This window comes from Sander lucioperca, chromosome 1 (assembly GCF_008315115.2).
Source record: "Sander lucioperca isolate FBNREF2018 chromosome 1, SLUC_FBN_1.2, whole genome shotgun sequence".
Classification (NCBI taxonomy): Eukaryota; Metazoa; Chordata; class Actinopteri; order Perciformes; family Percidae; genus Sander; species Sander lucioperca.
Genome location: NC_050173.1, coordinates 33,499,330 through 33,523,630, shown reverse-complemented (window position 1 = coordinate 33,523,630; position 24,301 = coordinate 33,499,330). Strand labels below are relative to the sequence as shown.

At 40.6% G+C, this 24,301-nt stretch overlaps 2 protein-coding genes and 1 pseudogene across 12 annotated transcripts in view; all 3 read left to right on the top strand.

The window, feature by feature from the left end:
• The first annotated feature begins 2,067 nt into the window (after nt 1–2,067).
• The window catches only part of LOC116052436 (protocadherin gamma-C5-like), a 246,238-nt gene continuing 224,004 nt past the window's right edge, over nt 2,068–24,301 (top strand). For 2 of the 11 annotated variants that reach the window (XM_031303153.2, XM_031303152.2), the window contains exon 1: nt 2,068–4,560. In XM_031303153.2, the coding sequence (XP_031159013.2) occupies nt 2,080–4,560 (2,481 nt within the window). In that variant the 5' untranslated portion in view covers nt 2,068–2,079. Of the gene's footprint in view, nt 4,561–5,685; nt 8,268–9,480; nt 11,939–24,301 lie in introns of those variants that run through there. The other 9 variants (XM_036002814.1, XM_036002722.1, XM_036002759.1 and 6 more) reach the window with 9 other exon arrangements.
• LOC116052645 (protocadherin gamma-A11-like) lies at nt 13,452–16,015 on the top strand. Its single transcript, XM_031303461.2, has one exon. It carries the CDS (start codon nt 13,607–13,609, stop codon nt 16,013–16,015), a length of 2,409 nt encoding a protein of 802 aa, XP_031159321.1. The 5' UTR covers nt 13,452–13,606.
• Nucleotides 18,337–20,671, top strand: LOC118495421 (annotated as a pseudogene).

Here is a 24,301-nt window from a genome sequence, read left to right as displayed (position 1 = left end):
GTTTGTTTTTGGCATAACAATCCATATTTATTACTTGAAAAGGCTTTGCTTTTACACTTTTCTTCCAGTGCAGTGCAATTGTGATTTAATACCGCTTATTTACATTATCTGGATTGTATGCTTTTCAGTTGAAGGGAAATAAGGCATTCATTTAGTCATTTGGTTTTAAAAGTAGTCTTTGTGTCTTTGAATTAACAATATCAATGACTATATTTCAGCGTGTAATTAGGACCTATGTAGTCATTTAAATATCAGCGGTTACATTTTAGCTAAATACATTATATTTTTCAAACAAATATAGCCCGGGTTTTATCATGACCACCTCTTTTTCACCTGCATATAACAAAACCATGTTTACTGGATATCTGTGACCGCAATTGGAGTTGGTTTTTGACAGTTATTATTTGTTCCTTTCATCCCATCAACCTTTAAAGTGGCATTATTCAAAGTTTGAATTTGTATATGCAGTTTTTTTTAGAAATACAAGCTGACCAAACATACAGTATCTCATAAAAGTGAGTACACCCCTCACATTTTAATAAATATTTCATTATATCTTTTAATGGGACAACACTGAAGAAATTACACTTTGCTACAATATAAAGTATTAAGTGTACAGCTTGTATAACAGTGTAAATGTGCTGTCCCCTCAAAATAACTCAACACACAGCCATTAATGTCTAAACCGCTGGCAACAAAAGTGAGTACACCCCTATGTTAAATTCCTATAGAGGCAGGCAGCTTTTTATTTTTAAAGGCCAGTTATTTCATGGATCCAGGATACTATGCATCCTGATGAAGTTCCCTTGGCATTTGGAATTAAAATAGCCCCAGATCATTACATACCCTTCACCATACCTAGAGATTGGTATGGTTTTATTTCAGTTAGCCTAATAGCTGGTTTGATTTGCATTGAGAGATGATTTTATGGAAAGTACCCCATGCCTTTCTCTAAGTATGGTGACGGGTATGTGATGATCTGGGGCTACTTTAATTCCAAAGACCAAGGGAACTTTATCAGAATGCATAGTATCCTGGATCCATGAAATAACTGGCCATTAAAAATAAAAATCCGCCTGCCTCTATGGGAATTTAACATAGGGGTGTACTCACTTTTGTTGCCATTAATGGCTGTGTGTTGAGTTATTTTGAGGGGACAGCACATTTACACTGTTATACAAGCTGTACACTTAATACTTTACATTGTAGCAAAGTGTAATTTCTTCAGTGTTGTCCCATTAAAAGATATAATAAAATATTTACTAAAATGTGAGGGGTGTACTTACTTTTGTGAGATAATGTACGTGCTTAAGCGACACTTTTTATTACATTTCAAACAACTGTTGTAAATGTGATATTGATTTTAAGTTTTGATCATGTCTTACATATTCTTAATTGATGGAAAAACAAAATGCTTGTTCAATAACTATGAAGCATACTTCGCGTTCTGTTACCCTAAGACATTACCTAACTATTACACATGCCTATTGAAATTCTAAGTTACATGTATGTATTGTTAACCGACTGATGCACAGATAAAATAAAACCGCCTCCTATATATTGAATAAATGCGAAAATAAGATATAAATATTTTGCAGGCCTCGATATTTCAAATTGAAACACGTTTTTGCCATTGCCAGTTTATTAACGTTGTATTTCTACCCACCACTTGAAATGTCACACCATAATTCTGTTTTATGTTCAACGATCAGTCCCTATTACCCTATTATTTATACTTTAAGAATAGAAATGTCAAATTAGGGAACGCTTTGGGTCGACTTCTCGCCGTTCAGACGCTGTCCATGGTGCTGAATAGTGTTTTGTCTTTATGCGCCTATACACCAAACCCTAAACATCCCAGTAAACAATTTCACTTTGCGTCTGAACACTGAAAAATGATATTGCAGTGTCGATCATGGCAGCAACTGTGGTATCTTATGCTGGGTTAGTAGTTGTTTTTTGTAATATTCCAAATAAACTCACGGCGTCGCTGCTCACTTGCAGATATGAGGAGGTTCATATCTCCACCCACTGCAAAAGGAGTAATTCAAGCATTATAACCAGAGCTGACATTGTTGTATGAGCGGCGGTCTTAATTTCACCATTACTTTTGAATTTTATCAGCAACAAGGGGAATTTGCGTGTCCATATCTTCTTCCGGGAGAAACAATGGACCTCAAAGGACAATCGTTGTTGAGCTTTGTGTGCGGCTTTGCCGTCTTTGTCCACATCACCACTGCAGACCTCAGCTATTCTGTTCCGGAGGAGATGAGACCCGGATCCATTGTTGGAAATATTGCTAAGGACCTCGGGCTGGAAGTAGGAAAACTGTTCATTCGTAAAGCCCGTATCGATACTGAGGAAAGCCATGCGCACTACAGCGATGTTGATCTAAAAACGGGAAACGTTATCATCAGGGAAAGGATTGACAGAGAGGAGCTGTGTGGGGAGAAGGTTTCATGTATGCTTAAATTTGAATTAGTCCTTGAGAGCCCGTTGGAGCTGCACCGTATTTCACTGCTCATCCAGGATGTAAACGACAATTCACCCGTTTTTCCAAAGGATACAATTAAACTGGAAATAAGCGAATCTGCCGTAAAAGGAGCTCGATATCGTGTTAACGAAGCACATGACGCTGACATTGGACAAAATACGGTTAAACAATACAGTTTACAAAAGAATGAACACTTCGTTTTATCTGTTCGAGACGATGCAGATGGGTCTAAGAACGTCGAGTTAGTTTTAGACAAAGAGCTAGACCGTGAAAAAGAACACGATTTAAATTTCTTGATGATTGCCGTCGATGGTGGCAATCCACAAAGATCAGGAACTGCTAACATCCATGTTACTGTTTTGGACGCTAATGATAACGCCCCAGTGTTTGAGCAAGCCTTTTACAAAGGCAGTCTACCTGAAAACTCTGCTCTTGATACTGTAGTCGTCAGTGTAAGTGCTACTGATGCAGACGAGGGAGTTAACGGGGATGTGACATATGAATTTAGCCGCATATCAGATAGGGCTAAAAAGGTTTTCTCACTGAACAGTAAAACCGGAGAAATAAAAGTAATAGGACAGGTTGATTTCGAGAGTAATTCTAAATATGAAATGCGCATCGATGCCAAAGATGGTTATGGACTTTCATCGGATTCCAAAGTATTGATTGAAATTTCTGATGTAAATGACAACGCTCCAGTTGTCTATATGAAATCCCTGATGAACCCAATAGCAGAGAACGTGTCACCTGGTACAGAGGTGGGCATCATTAACGTGCAGGATAGAGACTCTGAGAATAACGGACAGGTCCGCTGCTCCATTCAGCAAGGCGTCCCTTTTAAGTTGGTTCCTTCTATTAAAAACTATTATTCTCTGATGACCACAGGACAACTGGACCGTGAACTAGTGTCTGATTACAACATTACAATCACTGCCACTGACGAGGGCTCTCCACCTCTGTCCTCCTCTAAAACTGTTCAGTTATCTGTAGCAGACATCAACGACAACCCACCTGTGTTTGAGGAACAGTCCTACAGCGCATATGTGACTGAAAATAACAAACCTGGCTCCACTTTATGTTCCGTTACTGCTCGAGACCCCGACTGGAGACAAAACGGTACAGTGATTTATTCTCTGTTACCCGGTGAGGTGAACGGTGCCCCGGTGTCCTCCTATCTATCTGTTAACGGAGACACGGGGGTGATCCACGCTGTGAGGTCGTTTGATTATGAACAGTTCAGGAGTTTTAAAGTCCACGTGATGGCCAGAGACAACGGTTCTCCTCCGCTCAGCAGCAACGTGACCGTCAGTGTCTTCATATCGGATGTGAATGACAACTCTCCTCAGATACTGTACCCCGCCCCGGAGGGCAACTCCTTCATGACCGAGCTGGTCCCCAAAGCTGCACACGGAGGCTCTCTGGTGTCCAAAGTGATAGCGGTGGACGAGGACTCCGGACAGAACGCCTGGCTGTCCTATCATATAGTCAAATCAACTGATCCGGGACTTTTCACTATTGGTCTCTACAGCGGAGAGATCAGGACACAGCGGGACATTTCTGAGTCTGACAGCATGAAACAGAACCTTATTGTGGCAGTGAAAGATAACGGACAGCCCTCTCTCTCTGCCACCTGTTCCATGTATTTACTTATTTCTGATAACTTGGCTGAGGTGCCAGAACTGAAGGATATTTCTTATGATGAGAAGAACTCCAAACTGACCTCTTATCTGATCATCGCGCTGGTGTCTGTGTCCACCTTTTTTCTGACCTTCATTATCATCATCCTGGGTGTGAGGTTTTGTCGCAGGAGAAAGCCCAGACTGTTGTTTGATGGAGCAGTTGCCATCCCCAGCGCTTATCTCCCTCCTAATTACGCAGATGTTGACGGCACAGGAACTTTACGCAGCGCTTACAATTATGATGCCTACCTGACAACAGGTTCTAGAACCAGTGACTTTAAGTTCGTGACGTCTTACAATGACAACACACTGCCTGCTGACCAGACTCTGAGGAAAAGTCCATCAGACTTTGCTGACGCGTTTGAAGATTCTTTGGAGCCTCTAGAGGTAGGCTCATGTGCATGTTATGAGGCGATGTCAAATCCCTCCTTCTGTGTGGAGTTTTTACACCCAAACAATGTTAAATCAGCTTTCATTACAATACTTGAACACCACTAAGTATTCTTTAGTTAGTAGTTACTTAATGGGGTGGGGTGAGCCTAACTTGCATTTTTAATACTTTCAAAACTTAATTGTTTATACTTCCAAAAAACAACACACAAAACATTTGTTTTTCTGTAAAAATGCTTCTTGGGTTGAACATTGTTTTTGCATTATCCGAAGAATTGAATCCCACAATTACATCCAAACATTTACAGTTATACGTCTGTAATCATTGACATGCTTACCTGACTTTTCAATATTATATATGAACGTTACAGTGCTTCCTACATTTCTTAGCCCAACTTTACCCTTTAATGTGAATCGGTCCATTAGAATAGTTTCACATTGAAGCCTGTCGTTGTGGTATTGTAACTGGTACGCAGAATTTATCAAAACGATGTGCAGTCAGCGCCGATAACTATTCTTGGAGACCAGTAGTTCGCGTGAAAACTGCATTCTTCCATTACCTATACAGTGGTGGGGAAATAGATCAAGAAGCAGTCATAAATGAATAAGGATTTGCAAACAAAACCAGTATAGATTTTCAAAGATCCATTATATTCCTCGGCTCCCTATTGGTCATAGCCGAATGTTGAACACAATTTCTCTTAAAGAAAAGATGGAATACTAGTGCTTTTATCACGTATATCACGCTCAGAAATAACACCACCGTTTTAATTTTGCAGTTTGGTACGTCTCTGAGACTCGTGATAAATATGGGCCATGTTCCATACTGCGCGTTACATTATACCGTGGTATCTATCCATGGTGCTGAAACCAGCCCAAACCTTCCAGATCCCCAGTCTCATCACTGCTGTGCAATTAAATCATCGTACGGAGGTAAACACATGCTGGCATTTACAACAGAAAACTCCCCTCTACGTTGTTATTGGTCATTTATTTATGTTTGGATCTGGCTGCAAGCTGGACTTTGCTGTTTTTATCTTTCTCTTGATAGTACTCAAATATTCAAATATCTTGTAATGCAGAGGATTTGCTCACAGTGTCGCTGTCCACCAGCTTTACTTAATAGTACTGTGTTACCCGACACGCCTGTACATTTCTAAATCAGGATAGATTGTCTGTTGGTGAAAGCAGCAAAATTGTACCATCTATAATCGGACTGCACCTGTTTTCTGAAGAGGATTCGGTTGGCTGTTTTTATTTTACAACTTTAGTTGTTGTGGATTTGCCACTGGTCTTGCAGGAAAATGGGGCACGAAGCATTTTCCGTGCTCGGCCTGGTCACCTCTTTGGGAGTATTTATCCTAGCGCTGCAAACCGTCACCGGAGATGTGTCCTATTCTTTTCCAGAGGAGATGAAACGCGGTTCAATTGTTGGAAATATAGCGAAAGATATTGGACTTGAAGTGGGCAAACTGACTGCCCGAAAGGCTCGTATTGATGCAGACGGAAACAGCAAACGGTATTGTGACATTAATCTCAGTACTGGAGATATTATCGTTGCCGACAGGATTGACAGAGAGGGTCTTTGTGGCAAAAAGGCATCTTGCGTTTTAAAACAGGAGCTTGTTTTAGAGAACCCTTTAGAGCTGCATCGCATTAGTGTTCATGTTCAAGATATCAACGATAATTCGCCACAGTTTAAAAAGAATACAATAAAATTTGAAATTAGGGAATCGGCGTTTAAAGGAAGTCGCTTCCGTCTAGACGAGGCCCACGATGCAGATGTCGGACAAAACGCCATCCAGGGCTATAGTATCGAGGAAAATGAAAACTTCAGGTTGAATGTTATTGCAAAAAGCGGAGGAGGAAAATACAGTGAGTTAGTTTTAGAGAAGGAGCTGGATAGAGAACAACAGCAGGAGCTAATGGTTGTGCTTGTGGCAACAGACGGAGGCTCCCCTCAGAGATCAGGTACTGCAGTTATTCACGTTATTGTACTGGATGCTAATGATAACGCTCCAGTGTTCAGCCAGGCAGTTTATAAAACCAGTCTTGCCGAAAACTCTCCTTTAGAATCTGTAGTGGTCACAGTGAGTGCTACTGATGCAGACGAGGGAATCAATGGAGAGGTGACATATGAATTTGATCACATTTCAGATGAAAGTAATAACTTGTTTTCTCTTGATCAGGCAACTGGTGAAGTGAAAGTAAGTGGATCAATAGATTATGAGGAGTTGTCCGCCTATGAAATGCAAATTACAGCCAAAGATGGTCTTGGATTAGTGTCATCTTCTACATTAATAATTGATATCACAGATGTCAATGACAATGCGCCTGTTACGTTCATTAAGTCACTGACAAATCCCATGCCAGAAGATACCCTACCTGGTACAGAGGTGGGCATCATTAACGTGCAGGACAGAGACTCTGAGAATAACGGACAGGTCCGCTGCTCCATTCAGCAAGGCGTCCCTTTTAAGTTGGTTCCTTCTATTAAAAACTATTATTCTCTGGTGACCACAGGACAACTGGACCGTGAACTAGTGTCTGATTACAACATTACAATCATTGCCACTGACGAGGGCTCTCCACCTCTGTCCTCCTCTAAAACTGTTCAGTTATCTGTAGCAGACATCAACGACAACCCACCTGTGTTTGAGGAACAGTCCTACAGCGCATATGTGACTGAAAATAACAAACCTGGCTCCACTTTATGTTCCGTTACTGCTCGAGACCCCGACTGGAGACAAAACGGTACAGTGATTTATTCTCTGTTACCCGGTGAGGTGAACGGTGCCCCGGTGTCCTCCTATCTATCTGTTAACGGAGACACGGGGGTGATCCACGCTGTGAGGTCGTTTGATTATGAACAGTTCAGGAGTTTTAAAGTCCACGTGATGGCCAGAGACAACGGTTCTCCTCCGCTCAGCAGCAACGTGACCGTCAGTGTCTTCATATCGGATGTGAATGACAACTCTCCTCAGATACTGTACCCCGCCCCGGAGGGCAACTCCTTCATGACCGAGCTGGTCCCCAAAGGTGCACACGGAGGCTCTCTGGTGTCCAAAGTGATAGCGGTGGACGCGGACTCCGGACAGAACGCCTGGCTGTCCTATCATATAGTCAAATCCACTGATCCGGGACTTTTCACTATTGGTCTCCACAGCGGAGAGATCAGGACACAACGGGACATTTCTGAGTCTGACAGCATGAAACAGAACCTTATTGTAGCAGTGAAAGATAACGGACAGCCTTCTCTCTCCGCCACCTGTTCCATGTATTTACTTATTTCTGATAACTTGGCTGAAGTGCCGGAACTGAAGGATATTTCTTATGATGAGAAGAACTCCAAACTGACCTCTTATCTGATCATCGCGCTGGTGTCTGTGTCCACCTTTTTTCTGACCTTCATTATCATCATCCTGGGTGTGAGGTTTTGTCGCAGGAGAAAGCCCAGACTGTTGTTTGATGGAGCAGTTGCCATCCCCAGCGCTTATCTCCCTCCTAATTACGCAGATGTTGACGGCACAGGAACTTTACGCAGCGCTTACAATTACGACGCCTACCTGACAACAGGTTCTAGAACCAGTGACTTTAAGTTCGTGACGTCTTACAATGACAACACACTGCCTGCTGACCAGACTCTGAGGAAAAGTCCATCAGACTTTGCGGATGCGTTTGGAGCATCACATGATTCACTGGAGGTAGGCTCCACATAAACTTAGTATTAATATATGGACTTTTCTAAAGAACATGATCCGGTGTGCTGAATCACTGACCAATATTATTTATTTCCGGCATGTTTTTTGTTTAAAACAAAATATCTTATCTCATAAATTGTTAAGAAACATTAATCAAGTAAAAGATTATTAAAGCCTGCCTACTTTGCCAATAATGTCATACACTCACACACCAATAAATCACACATTTTGTGAATACAATTTCGGTCTCTGCTCAAATTAAGTCCTCAGTTTTAATACAAAAAATACCCCCTAAATTCAGCTCATTTGAAATCACACTGCATGAAACAAACATTTGTTGTATAAACTACTCTTAAAGCTTCGCTTTTGTATATTTTTTTTTACGTTTGTGAGTTTTGCTCAGTTATTACAGGTATGCAGTTATCCACAGCACAGTTTTTTTTGTTGGATTCAGGACAACATTCTACAATTGAAAACACTGACTCTAAAAATAGAGCGCTTTTACAAAAGCAATCGAATCCAACTGTCTCAAATTCTACTTCTGTTACAATTAATGTTCTTGTTGATAGGTGTTTCTTCAACTCTATAGTAAGTTTTAGGCACTTTGTGGTTGTTTTGTATTCAGTTGCATTCAATTTTCAGGTATGTCTAATTGTTTTTGTTAATTTATATATTTTAATGAGATGAACAGATTTGTTGAGACGGTTACGAATATGTAGTCCAATAAAACACCATCCCAACGTATAGCCTTTAAACAACATATGGGTCGAGACAAAAACTTTTCAAATAGTACACTGAACTAATACTGCATATGTTAATCTATATAACATGTGCAGTAAAAATGCCTTTGTATTGCATTGCAAAACATCATTGTGGATGTTTTTGTGGTACTTCCGTTTTATTCCCTTTTTAAAATTGTCAGTGCACATTAAATACTCCTAATCTGGCACTTGATGTTATCCGTCTGTCTATCTTTTAATATTAATTCATTTATCGGGACGTGAGGTCTGTTCAGATTAATTGAGTTGCATGTGTTGTGTAATAACATGCAGGGTGACTACGTTTTGTAATCTTTCGGACATGCTGTGAGTGTCGCTGTCTACCAATCAAAAAGTAAAATAGTCTGCATATGAAATCGTCAAGCGTCTCGACCCACACTTTTCCTGCTCATTGTTTGCCATTTGCCTGGGATCATTCACATATGTGAGTTGTGCTGTGTTCTTTAAAGAATACTGATCACGTCTTTATTATTGTTGATTCATTTTGATTGCTGAAGGATGGCATTTAACGGATTGCAAGTGAACCTTTTCTGCGTCTCCGTTTTTTTGCTTTTGGGATTACAGCTGATTTATGGCGACATAAACTATTCTTTTCCGGAGGAAATGAAACGCGGATCAGTGATTGGAAATATAGCCAAAGATTTTGGGCTTCAAGTAAACGGACTTCCACCCCGGAAGGCTCGAATTGTCTTCGAAGGAAACCGTAAACGTTATTGCGAGATTAATGTTGATACCGGAGAACTGGTCGTCGCTGATCGGATTGACCGAGAGGAGCTTTGTGGAGCGAAGATTTCATGTATTTTGAAATGTGAATTGGTTCTTGAGGATCCACTCGAATCGCACCGGATATCTTTGCAAATTCAGGATGTAAATGACAATCCACCAGTTTTCGTTAAGGATGCCTTTAAACTGGAAATCAGTGAATCAGCACCTAAAGGGTCACGCTATAGAGTAAATGCGGCACGCGATGTAGACATAGGACAAAACGCTGTGCAAAACTATATTTTACAAAAAAACAATTATTTTGCTTTAAATGTACTAACTAACTCTGTTGGTACAAAATACAGTGAGATGATTTTAGATAGAGAATTAGATCGTGAAGAAGAGCAAGAGGTGACCTTATTGCTGACAGCCGTCGATGGTGGTAACCCACAGAGATCGGGTACCGCAGTCATAAAAATCACTGTACTGGATGCTAATGATAACGCCCCAGTTTTCAGCCAGGCAGTTTATGACGCTACTCTTCCTGAAAACTCTCCTGTAGATACTGTAGTAGTGACAGTGAGTGCTACTGATGCAGATGAAGGCGTGAATGGTAAAGTAACATATGAATTCAGTGGAATAAGTGATATTGCAAAACAATTATTTTCATTAAATGAATATACTGGAGAAATTACAGTAGCAAGAAATGTTGACTACGAAGATGAAACAAAATTCGAAATGTTAATTGAGGGAAAAGATGGCTATGGCCTTTCTTCAGAAACAAAAGTAGTGATAGATATAACTGACGTGAATGATAATTCCCCAGTGATACATATTAATTCATTAGCAAATCCCATACCTGAGAACTTGTTACCTGGTAAAGAGGTGGGCATCATTAACGTGCAGGATAGAGACTCTGAGAATAACAGACAGGTCCGCTGCTCCATTCAACAAAACGTCCCTTTTAAGTTGGTCCCTTCTATAAAAAACTACTATTCTCTGGTGACCACAGGACAACTGGACCGTGAACTAGTGTCTGATTACAACATTACAATCACTGCCACTGACGAGGGCTCTCCACCTCTGTCCTCCTCTAAAACTGTTCAGTTATCTGTAGCAGACATCAACGACAACCCACCTGTGTTTGAGGAACAGTCCTACAGCGCATATGTGACTGAAAATAACAAACCTGGCTCCACTTTATGTTCCGTTACTGCTCGAGACCCCGACTGGAGACAAAACGGTACAGTGATTTATTCTCTGTTACCCGGTGAGGTGAACGGTGCCCCGGTGTCCTCCTATCTATCTGTTAACGGAGACACGGGGGTGATCCACGCTGTGAGGTCGTTTGATTATGAACAGTTCAGGAGTTTTAAAGTCCACGTGGTGGCCAGAGACAACGGTTCTCCTCCGCTCAGCAGCAACGTGACCGTCAGTGTCTTCATATCGGATGTGAATGACAACTCTCCTCAGATACTGTACCCCGCCCCGGAGGGCAACTCCTTCATGACCGAGCTGGTCCCCAAAGCTGCACACGGAGGCTCTCTGGTGTCCAAAGTGATAGCGGTGGACGCGGACTCCGGACAGAACGCCTGGCTGTCCTATCATATAGTCAAATCCACTGATCCGGGACTTTTCACTATTGGTCTCCACAGCGGAGAGATCAGGACACAGCGGGACATTTCTGAGTCTGACAGCATGAAACAGAACCTTATTGTGGCAGTGAAAGATAACGGACAGCCCTCTCTCTCTGCCACCTGTTCCATGTATTTACTTATTTCTGATAACTTGGCTGAGGTGCCGGAACTGAAGGATATTTCTTATGATGAAAAGAACTCCAAACTGACCTCTTATCTGATCATCGCGCTGGTGTCTGTGTCCACCTTTTTTCTGACCTTCATTATCATCATCCTGGGTGTGAGGTTTTGTCGCAGGAGAAAGCCCAGACTGTTGTTTGATGGAGCAGTTGCCATCCCCAGCGCTTATCTCCCTCCTAATTACGCAGATGTTGACGGCACAGGAACTTTACGCAGCGCTTACAATTATGACGCCTACCTGACAACAGGTTCTAGAACCAGTGACTTTAAGTTCGTGACGTCTTACAACGACAACACACTGCCTGCTGACCAGACTCTGAGGAAAAGTCCATCAGACTTTGCTGACCCGTTCGAAGATTTAGAGCCGTCTGTAGAGGTAGGAACCGTTCATAGTGCTTCACTGCTCACAATGCATTTTAGACTGGTCTATTAAGTTTTTAACGTCTGTCTGCCATTATGTTTATACCTCCAAAAATGATTTTGTGGTTGTTGAAGCATATTACTTTTGCATCTTGGAAGTTATTTCTCCGTTTGATTAGTAAATTACGTCAGAAAAAGATTACATATTTGTGGCTGTTGTCCTTCAAAACCATGGCACATCGTGTCTGTGGGAAGTGTTTCTCCGTCCTTTACCACACTCTCAGAAAGCTAAACTTTGAATCTGATTAATTGATGAAATAGTTGTAAATGTAATCAATGTTGTTGGTTTTATAAAGTTGCTGTTCGTGGATTATGTTAAGTGGGACTAATTCGCTATTTAGAATAAAACAATCATTCGCCACCAGGAAGTTACTTCAACCTGATATTTGCAAGCAGAAAACCGTGGCCTTGTGAAAAAAAATGGATAGTTACAAGAATATTATACCAGCAAAATGTAGTTATCAGTGAAGTTGTCACAGAATAATAATTTTGGAAATCAAGCCTTTTGCGCAGGCTGTCCTGAGTCTTTCACATTGTTCGCTTTAAAATATTTTTTTAGTATGTGTCACTGTCACTTGTCAGCAGGTTATGGAAATTATAGATTTATTTCTGACTCAGCCGAGGGGAAGTTGGCTAACGGGTTAGCTAGGTGTAAGAATAATTCGTTGTTCACTTTTTTATACTATTACAAACCCACATTAGTACAGTTTAAAAACACTGGCCAAGCGAAAACAGCGTTTAATATATTTGTGCAATCAGCCCTGCCAAATCTTAAGGGATCTGTCCGTGGTGCTGAAAACACTCCTCAAGCTCTTGCGCACAGCCTCAGCCGGATATTTCTTTTTTCCCTTAGCCATGCTGTTTGAATTTTAATAAAGTAATACTACTACTACTACTACTACTACTACTACTACTACTACTAATAATAATAATAATAATAATAATAACAATAATAATTGAATACATATGTAATGAACACACTGAATTTGTGTAATGTACGTGATTTCTCCAGCTCATAGTCTCAATATGGAGCGAACAACAACAACAGCTTTATTTTACAATTTGTTACAGTGTTGTACTGCACGTTTAGCTGGCCCTTTCTTTCGGAGGATCAACCTGTAGTATTTCTCTATAGCCTACTACCATAAAAACCTTTAGAAAGGTCAAGCAAAGGTAACATATTTAAAACCAAATCTCGATGAGCTGAGCTTTAGGGGAAACAACACCTACATCTTCAAACCTGAGACATTTACAATGATCGCTTGTGTCTTTTAAGCAAATGATAGATTTACCACACATGCGCATTTCATCTGAAAGTGAGTGAATGTTATCTTATTGTGGTTTGAGACGCAGTGAGGAAGATTTTATAACATACTAGTGTGAAGATAAAAAGTGACTCATGGTGTCGCTGTTGACTGGCAGATAACATGCATTCACTACTCCACCCACTACTTCATAGATGTGAGCTGAAGATTTTCCAGAGAAACGGTTGCATAGTTTCAAACATACTGCATCGTGTGTATTACTGTGAAGTGTTGGATTATTTGGTGTTTTTGGACGGCTTTTATTTTCCCGCACTGGATAGTAGAAGTTGTACAAGCTGAGGACGCCTTTTTGTGTCAGGATGGCAGACAAAGGATTTTCATCGCTTGGTCTGATCTTCTGCTTTGCTTCCTTTATTGTAACGCTGCACCTCGTTCATGGAGACCTGAGTTATTCTATTCCAGAAGAGATGAAACGCGACTCTGTTATTGGAAATCTAGCCAAAGATCTCGGTCTGGATCTGAGGACCTTATCTTCCCGAAAGGCCCGTGTTGATTTTGAGGGGACTCGTAAACGGTACTGTGATATTAATCTGAGTACTGGAGAGTTGGTCACATCGGAGAGAATGGACAGAGAAAGCCTTTGTGGCAAGAAACCCTCGTGTGTTGTGAAAGTAGATCTAGTGTTAGAAAATCCTCTGGAGCTTCATCGACTAAGTCTTCATATTCAAGATGTAAACGACAACTCGCCAAAATTCAGAGAAAATCTGATTGAAATGGAAATAAGCGAGTTAGCTGAAAAGGGTAACCGCTTCTCTATCGAGGAGGCCCATGACGCAGATATAGGTCAAAATGCTGTTCAAAGGTACAGCCTACAAAAGAACGACAACTTTATTCTCGCTGTTGACAGCAACAAGGTTGAACTCGTACTGGATAATAAACTGGATCGAGAAAAGCAAAACGAGATTAATTTGCTTCTCACAGCTTTAGATGGTGGCTCTCCTCAGAGATCAGGTACTGTAGTCATACACGTCACTGTACTGGATGCTAATGATAACGCCCCAGTGTTTAGCCAGGCCGTTTATAAAGCCAGTCTGCCTGAGAACTCTCCTCCAGATACCAAAGTGATTAATGTTAGTGCTACTGACGCAGATGAAGGAGTGAATGGAGATGTGACATATCAGTTTGGTCACGTATCTGATGACGATGCAAATGTTTTTTCTATTGATCCTAAAACTGGAGATATTAGAGTAACTGGAGTGATTGACTTTGAAGAAAGTAGTTCTTTTGAAATAAGAGTGCAAGCTAAAGATGGTTTAGGACTTACCTCTTACGCAAAAGTTTTAATAGATGTTACTGATATGAATGATAATGCTCCAGTTATATATCTGAAATCGCTGACTAACCCCATACCCGAGAACGTGTCACCTGGTACAGAGGTGGGCATCATTAACGTGCAGGATAGAGACTCTGAGAATAACAGACAGGTCCGCTGCTCCATTCAACATAACGTCCCTTTTAAGTTGGTTCCTTCTATAAAAAACTATTATTCTCTGGTGACCACAGGACAACTGGACCGTGAACTAGTGTCTGATTACAACATTACAATCACTGCCACTGACGAGGGCTCTCCACCTCTGTCCTCCTCTAAAACTGTTCAGTTATCTGTAGCAGACATCAACGACAACCCACCTGTGTTTGAGGAACAGTCCTACAGCGCATATGTGACTGAAAATAACAAACCTGGTTCCACTTTATGTTCCGTTACTGCTCGAGACCCCGACTGGAGACAAAACGGTACAGTGATTTATTCTCTGTTACCCGGTGAGGTGAACGGTGCCCCGGTGTCCTCCTACCTATCTGTTAACGGAGACACGGGGGTGATCCACGCTGTGAGGTCGTTTGATTATGAACAGTTCAGGAGTTTTAAAGTCCACGTGATGGCCAGAGACAACGGTTCTCCTCCGCTCAGCAGCAACGTGACCGTCAGTGTCTTTATATCGGATGTGAATGACAACTCTCCTCAGATACTGTACCCCGCCCCGGAGGGCAACTCCTTCATGACCGAGCTGGTCCCCAAAGCTGCACACGGAGGCTCTCTGGTGTCCAAAGTGATAGCGGTGGACGCGGACTCCGGACAGAACGCCTGGCTGTCCTATCACATAGTCAAATCCACTGATCCGGGACTTTTCACTATTGGTCTCCACAGCGGAGAGATCAGGACACAGCGGGACATTTCTGAGTCTGACAGCATGAAACAGAACCTTATTGTAGCAGTGAAAGATAACGGACAGCCCTCTCTCTCTGCCACCTGTTCCATGTATTTACTTATTTCTGATAACTTGGCTGAGGTGCCGGAACTGAAGGATATTTCTTATGATGAGAAGAACTCCAAACTGACCTCTTATCTGATCATCGCGCTGGTGTCTGTGTCCACCTTTTTTCTGACCTTCATTATCATCATCCTGGGTGTGAGGTTTTGTCGCAGGAGAAAGCCCAGACTGTTGTTTGATGGAGCAGTTGCCATCCCCAGCGCTTATCTCCCTCCTAATTACGCAGATGTTGACGGCACAGGAACTTTACGCAGCGCTTACAATTATGACGCCTACCTGACAACAGGTTCTAGAACCAGTGACTTTAAGTTTGTGACCTCTTACAATGATAACACACTGCCTGCTGACCAGACTCTGAGGAAAAGTCCATCAGACTTTGCTGTTGTCTTTGGAGATTGTGATGATTCTCCTGAGGTAAGAGCATCAACATTTGAGTAAATATGTTATCTTAAAAATGGGCCACTCCTTCAGGTTTGTGACTGGTTGTGTGTCTCTCTCTCTCTCTCTCTCTCTCTCTATATATATATATATATATATATATATATATATATATATATATATATATATATATCACAAATAATGGATTTTTTGCATCGTAGTTATTTCAGATCTGATTTTATGAAAATATTGAATTTTGTTGCATTTTACAGTAGTTGGTACGGTGTCCTTATTTGCCTTTTGTGCTTTCTTTTGGGTACTTGGATACAAATACATTGTTTGTTGAGGTTTTTGAATCTTGAAGCATTTATTAATTTCTCATTTCGTCAATTATCACTAAAATCTTTATGTATTGCCACCATGTTCACATGAATCACAAACCAGTCAAATATGCCTTTTTAACGATTGAAAACGTTTAAGTGCTTGACAGTTTTCTTGCTTTTGGTCTCTAATTTGGTCAATGGTTGTTGTTGTTGTGGGTAAGACTGATCAAGTTGAGTCTTTCTTTCCATAGGAAATAACCCATAGCTTGTAATTCATATTATGGACTATAATTTTAGGTGTCTGGGTTGTCATGTCATTTATATTGTACATCTTCTTTCTTCCTCTACCTTACAACTACATGCTTTTTGGATTTGAGCAGTGTTGCTGTGTAACACATCTACATTCGTTTCTTTGTATATATTTGATGGCATCGTCATATTTGCAGTCCCAGATAATAGACTGCATATTTCCTATTTATCTATATGCTAATTCATTTTCTTTTTTAATGATTTAAAAAAAAACAAAAAAAATCCCATACAAGTTGCATTTTGTAGTAAAGTCTAGCTGTTTGCCCGACTTGTTGAATTTTGTAAATACCGAGTAGCCTGTGCAAGAAAGTAGGCCTATTGTTTTTGAGCAAAGTGATTAGAATCCTGCAATTAAATGAAACTGTTCTTTTTGTGCGGTCAATAACGTATTTATTTTCCCTCGTTTTTAGCACGGTATTAAAATGTCAGTTTAAAGATGGTTTATTCGCTTAAATACAATATTTAAACAATGTAGTCGGTCATTTATTAGGGATTTTATAGGATTTGTCAAAGGGTGCCGTTTTGCTCACTTTTTACAAACATACTATAATTTGTTTCCAAAGCAGTTGTCGTGGATAGCGTCAAGAAATACTTAAGAACAATGATCTGTTCACTACACGTTGAACTTCATAGGTAGACTACTTTATTTCAATACAAGAATATAAATGATCAGAACAAATGAGTCTGTTTTTGAACATCTAAAAAGCTGTGCTTGACGTGCCGTGGAGAACAATGCTGTTTTAGACCTGCCCTTTGCGTTTCATACTCGCAACATGTGTCAAGGAATTTCAATATATAATTCCCCGCGTTTAAATATGCTATTCATATATGCTTTTTTCATAATTCTACGCTTTGTACAGACTTGCTGCTAGTGGACGTATGCAATTTCTAGAGGAGACTCACGATGTCGCTATGCACCAGCTGTACTAGATTATGTGTCGACATCCACCCACTGATATCGACGCACAATGTGACTCAATGTGCTGCGTTTGATCATCCAGACAGGCAGATACTCGGTCTTCGTATTGTGTTGTTTTTGGTTTAAATCCTTCATTTGTTGCCTTTGTGTCTGTACACTGGCAAGGGAACGTTTACTGTTTCACATCGGCGACATGATGCCTATCACAGGGCTCGCATTACAAAGCTGTGCCGTTGCTTTACTGCTCATTTTTTTTGATTTTGCCAATGGAGATGTAAGCTATTCTTTTCCTGAGGAGATGAGACGCGGATCTGTGATCGGAAATATTGTCAAAGACTTAGGCCTTGAAGCAAGCAGGCTATCCGCTCGAAAGGCCCGCATTGATACCGATGGGAGTGACAAACGTTATTGTGATTTAAACCTCAGAAACGGGGATCTGACAGCTGCCGGGAGGATTGACCGAGAGGGCCTTTGTGGAGACAAAGCATCCTGCGTTTTAAAACAAGAACTCATGTTAGAAAATCCATTAGAATTGCATCGAATTAGTCTGCATATCCAGGACATAAATGATAACTCTCCGCGATTTAATAAAGAATTTATCCATATAGATATAAGTGAATCCGCGTCAAAAGGTGCCCGTTTTCCAATAGAAGAAGCACATGATGCGGATATAGGCAAATATTCAGTTCAGACGTACAACCTCCACAGCAATGACAATTTTATTCTGGGCGTTGGAACTAATTCTGTAGAACTTGTCCTTAACAAAGAGCTTGACCGCGAAATATTAAAGGAAATCAGTCTACTTCTTACGCGTTGGATGGTGGTTCTATGGAGACATGAGCTATTCTTTTCCAGAGGAGATGAAGCGAGGATCAATTATTGGAAATATGGCCAAGGATCTCGGGCTGGAGACGGGCACGCTCTCTAACAGAAGAGCCCGTATTGACACCGATGGGACAGACAAACGTTACTGTGACATAAACCTGAACAACGGAGAGTTGATTGTTGCCGACAGGATTGACCGAGAGGGGCTTTGTGGAGAAAAGGCTTCGTGCATCCTAAAACATGAGCTGGTGCTGGAGAATCCTCTCGAGCTACATCGGATCAGTCTTCACATTCAAGATATTAATGATAACTCGCCACAATTTAAGGAAGAATTGATAAATATTGAAATTCGAGAGTCGGCAGTCAGGGGAGCTCGTTTTGTGATAGAGGAGGCGCACGATGCGGATGTAGGACAAAATTCAGTTCAGCAGTACAGCCTCAAAAAGAATGATAATTTCATTTTGGCCGTTGATGGAAACATAATAGAGCTTGTTCTTGAAAAGAGCTTGATCGTGAAAAACAACAAGAGATCAATTTGCTCCTTACAGCTCTAGATGGTGGCTCTCCTCAGAGATCAGGTACTGTAGTCATACACGTCACTGTACTGGATGCTAATGATAACGCCCCAGTGTTTAGTCAGGCCGTTTATAAAGCCAGTCTGCCTGAAAACTCTCCTGTAGATACTGTAGTGGTCACAGTGAGTGCTACTGATGCAGACGAGGGAGTCAATGGAGATGTGACGTATGAATTTGGACATGTTACTGATGATGTGAAGAAGATATTTAGTATTGACCGTAAAGTGGGAGAGATACGAGTAATTGGTGCTGTTGACTATGAAACTACGACATCATTTGAAATACGCGTTAAAACAAAAGATGGGTTAGGGCTGTCATCTTATGCTAAAGCAATAATTTCTATCACTGATGTGAATGACAACGCCCCTGTAGTCAATTTGAAATCTCTGACTAACTCCATACCTGAAGATACCCTACCTGGTACAGAGGTGGGCATCATTAACGTGCAGGATAGAGATTCTGAGAATAACAGACAGGTCCGCTGCTCCATTCAGCAAAACGTCCCTTTTAAGTTGGTTCCTTCTATTAAAAACTATTATTCTCTGGTGACCACAGGACAACTGGACCGTGAACTAGTGTCTGATTACAACATTACAATCACTGCCACTGACGAGGGCTCTCCACCTCTGTCCTCCTCTAAAACTGTTCAGTTATCTGTAGCAGACATCAACGACAACCCACCTGTGTTTGAGGAACAGTCCTACAGCGCACATGTGACTGAAAATAACAAACCTGGCTCCACTTTATGTTCCGTTACTGCTCGAGACCCCGACTGGAGACAAAACGGTACAGTGATTTATTCTCTGTTACCCGGTGAGGTGAACGGTGCCCCGGTGTCCTCTATCTATCTGTTAACGGAGACACGGGGGTGATCCACGCTGTGAGGTCGTTTGATTATGAACAGTTCAGGAGTTTTAAAGTCCACGTGATGGCCAGAGACAACGGTTCTCCTCCGCTCAGCAGCAACGTGACCGTCAGTGTCTTCATATCGGATGTGAATGACAACTCTCCTCAGATACTGTACCCCGCCCCGGAGGGCAACTCCTTCATGACCGAGCTGGTCCCCAAAGCTGCACACGGAGGCTCTCTGGTGTCCAAAGTGATAGCGGTGGACGCGGACTCCGGACAGAACGCCTGGCTGTCCTATCATATAGTCAAATCCACTGATCCGGGACTTTTCACTATTGGTCTCCACAGCGGCGAGATCAGGACACAGCGGGACATTTCTGAGTCGGACAGCATGAAACAGAACCTTATTGTAGCAGTGAAAGATAACGGACAACCCTCTCTCTCTGCCACCTGTTCCATGTATTTACTTATTTCTGATAACTTGGCTGAGGTGCCGGAACTGAAGGATATTTCTTATGATGAGAAGAACTCCAAACTGACCTCTTACCTGATCATCGCGCTGGTGTCTGTGTCCACCTTTTTTCTGACCTTCATTATCATCATCCTGGGTGTGAGGTTTTGTCGCAGGAGAAAGCCCAGACTGTTGTTTGATGGAGCAGTTGCCATCCCCAGCGCTTATCTCCCTCCTAATTACGCAGATGTTGACGGCACAGGGACTTTACGCAGCGCTTACAATTATGACGCCTACCTGACAACAGGTTCTAGAACCAGTGACTTTAAGTTTGTGACGTCTTACAATGACAACACACTGCCTGCTGACCAGACTCTGAGGAAAAGTCCATCAGACTTTGCTGACGCGTTTGGGGAATTGGAAGAGTGTTTAGAGGTATGAATACACAAAGTATCAATTTTGTCAATTTAAAAAAAAAATCAAACACAATTTCCTTTCAAACTTTAATTTAAGTCGTCTTATAGCTGGTATTTTCAAACTCAAGAGTATTGTTTTCTACTTTGCTGATAATAACGAGTTGTGGTGCATAATTGTATTTTGTGCGTTCGTATCTTTTCGTCTGTCTGTTCATTTCGGTCTAAACCAGTTTTTGCGGTTCTTTGATTCATTTCCAAAATCGATTTAATTTCAACCATGGCCACTTTAATTTTCATACTGTGAAGATGTAAAATTGGGCGTAATAGTTAAACTCTTGTTTAGGTTTAATTTTAGATGTTACATGACGCTTGTTAGTTTCAATATTGTTATATATAAAAACATTCTTGACACCTACAGTTTATTAGTCTGGCAGTGAATTTGTCTTAGACTTAGCCTAACTCTATTTCTCATTTGAAGCTCTGACATTCATTTTTTTAAGATTGTTCTTGTGCTGTGAAAACCATAGGTCAAAAAAATAGTGATAACATTTTTTACTAATATTTATATAAGTGCATATGGTTCTTGAATCAAATCATTACTGATGATATATAACTTAAATTAACCTTCTATACCATTGATTAGACGGAGCAGAAAGGGGGCAATATGATTGAGTATCAGTGTTGGACTTTGATAGATTATATTTGTGCCAGTTACATTTCCCAGTGTCTTTCGATACTGAAGCATATCTTTCACACAATCAGATGATCATTGTTGCAGAGGAAAAAACGTCTGTGGGCGTTTCATGTTATCATATGCCATTGTTAGTATGTGACTTATTTGCTAAAGGTTTCTGGCAGTCACATATTTCTCTGTCTCTCCCTCCTTTAAAACACACAAAAAACTAACAAAAACATCTAACTTCTTATGCATGTTTTACTTAATTCGCCTAATCTTGTTACTTGTCTCAGAGAGAATTTTAAACTGAGCTTTGTGACACTCATTCTTGATGGCTTGTCCTTGATGTAGCCTACTGTTGGTTGGATTGGGCCTCATTTGTATGTTTCTTTGGACAGAAGTGTCAGCCACATGAATACATTTAAATTTACACAGTGGTCTTACACTTAAGGTCAAAGAATAAATGTTACAATGATGTCTAGCAGGCTGATTTATTAACAGTATATATACAGTATATTAAAAGCTGAATGACTGAAAACGCACACAGACATGCTACTTTTGTCTCATGCTGGTTCTTTAGGTAAATGGCATCACCTGTAGTATGTAGATCTTTATATTTAAATCCAGTCTACTGCACTTTATTAACAGGTATATTTGTTTGGCCTTTCTTTTGTTTGAGTGTTGTTATGGTTGACGGCTATCTGGTCCCACTCTGATTGTGTAATAAAGACCAAATCAAATGTAGAGAGAAACAAATAGTTTTTGATTTTAATTGCAGTTTACTATTTTGCATAGTACTGTCTGTCCTATGGACATGTCTGCAGTGATTGTATTTGCTCCATGATATGCTCTGAATCAATTACCTTTTCTATTCATAACCTTAGGAACCACTTCTGTATTGTATCCAGTCAGAGTTTTTACTGTGTTAATTGACGCTTGGTTTTGTGTTGTAGACAAATAATACATTTTTCTTGGGTTATGACTTGACATTATATCAGTCACCGTGTTCATCAACATAGAGTGTGAGTGTTATACCGGTAGACTAGAGGCCATGCTGACTTTCAAACTGAGCTTTGTGAAACTTATTCTTGATGTCTTGTCCTTTATGAACTGTTTGTTGGATTGGGCCTCATTTGTACGTTGCTTTGGACAGAAGTGTCAGCCACATGAATACATTTAAATTTACACAGTGGTCTTACACTTGAGGTCAAAGAATAAATGTTATGATATCTAACATGCTGATTTATTAACAGTATATATATACAGTATATTAAAAGCTGAATGACTGAAAACCCACCCAGACATGCTACTTTTGTCTCATGCTGGTTCTTTAGGTAAATGGCATCACCTGTAGTATGTAGGTCTTTATATTTAAATCCAGTCTACTGCACTTTATTAACAGGTATATTTGTTTGGCCTTCCCTTTGTTGAAGTTTTGTTATGGTTGATGCCTCTTTGGTCCGACCACTGTGATTGTGTAATGGGTCAATGACGTATAAGGATTTTCAACAGGCCAATTTTAAAATACAATAAATATTATTTTTTATTGCATTTGTTCAAACAATAACAATGTTGTGTATGAATGAATTCATATAAAACAATTATCTAAACTGATTTTAGTGTTTTTTCATGTTCATGAATTGGCCATGACCTTTAAAAATGTCATGTGGTGCGACCGTGAATTATTTACAAAATGAACATATAACCTTAACCTGTTTACATTCATTTTACAAGTTCTCAGTAATGTGAAGTCTGTAGAAACTAATTATTTGGATTTCTTCTGAAATTCTATAGTTGTTGATATTTGTTTTTGTTCTATAACATCACAGTGACCTACCTACATGTAGTTAACATATACATTTTTCCTGTAAATTGCACAAAACTGAAAAAGATGTCTAAACAATATAATTCCCTTCAGCATACTCGATCAGAGATGAATATTGTAGCCTCAGAAATTACATATTGCATTTTTATTTTAATACAGTTATTGCCATTTCTGGTCGCACCAAATGATGTGTGGTCGCACCAAATGATGGGGCAACCATATATTGTCAAAAATCAATAGATTAGGAAGCAATAAATTGCATGCAAAAATGAAAAACTGATTTTTATTCAAATCTAACTGATTTTTCAGTGAAGGCAAACATTTCATTTTCATTTCCACAACATACCATTTTCATTTTTAAACAAACACAAACCGCTTAAGAGATTGGCATTGTGTAAACATTTCATGAAAGATTCAAAGAACAACAAGCATTGTTGGAAAGAACTACCCTGGAAATCCAGGAACAACAAACACAACACATTTTTAAAACATCAAATTGCTCATTTTACTAATCCTACTTATTCTGATGGGACCATTGGGATTGGGGTATAGGCATTTCTTTAACCCCAGGAACTTTTGAACTTTTCCCAGTCATTGCTGCTTAACTTAGAACAGCGAGAGGTTGCTGGCTCAGGTTCTGAGATCACTGACTGGACATCCTTCTTTAAGTAGAAAATGGCATCTGGAGTTTGTGGCCACATGAATAAGTTCTTATTTCCTGTCTGCCGCATGGCATTGACCTTGACCTCCTCTCCCACAACCTCAAGGACCTGGCCAACGTATGGAAGCTCATCATATGTTACAATCACAAATTTGCCACATAAGTCCTGAAGACTATCTTGTTCCTTTGGTGGCTCAGAATTTCTTGACTCATCCTCAGTGTGGCACGTGGTGTCCCTCAGGTCAACTTTTACTGGCTGGTAGCATAAGCAGGTCTTCATTTCTGCATGCTTGCAGAAGCACGACACCTCCCTATGGCTTATCTGTGCAGCTTGTGAAGACAAAACCTGGTGGATCTTTAAGGTGCCCTTCACAGCCATCATCTTGCTTGGAATCAGCTCATCATATTTTTGTATTGCCTCTTCGCTTATCCAGTGATGATGAATGCTTGATCCTGACTTTTTGGCCAGCATCTCGTACAAGTCCTGTGGAGTCTGCAGCTCACCTCCTCGTAGGAC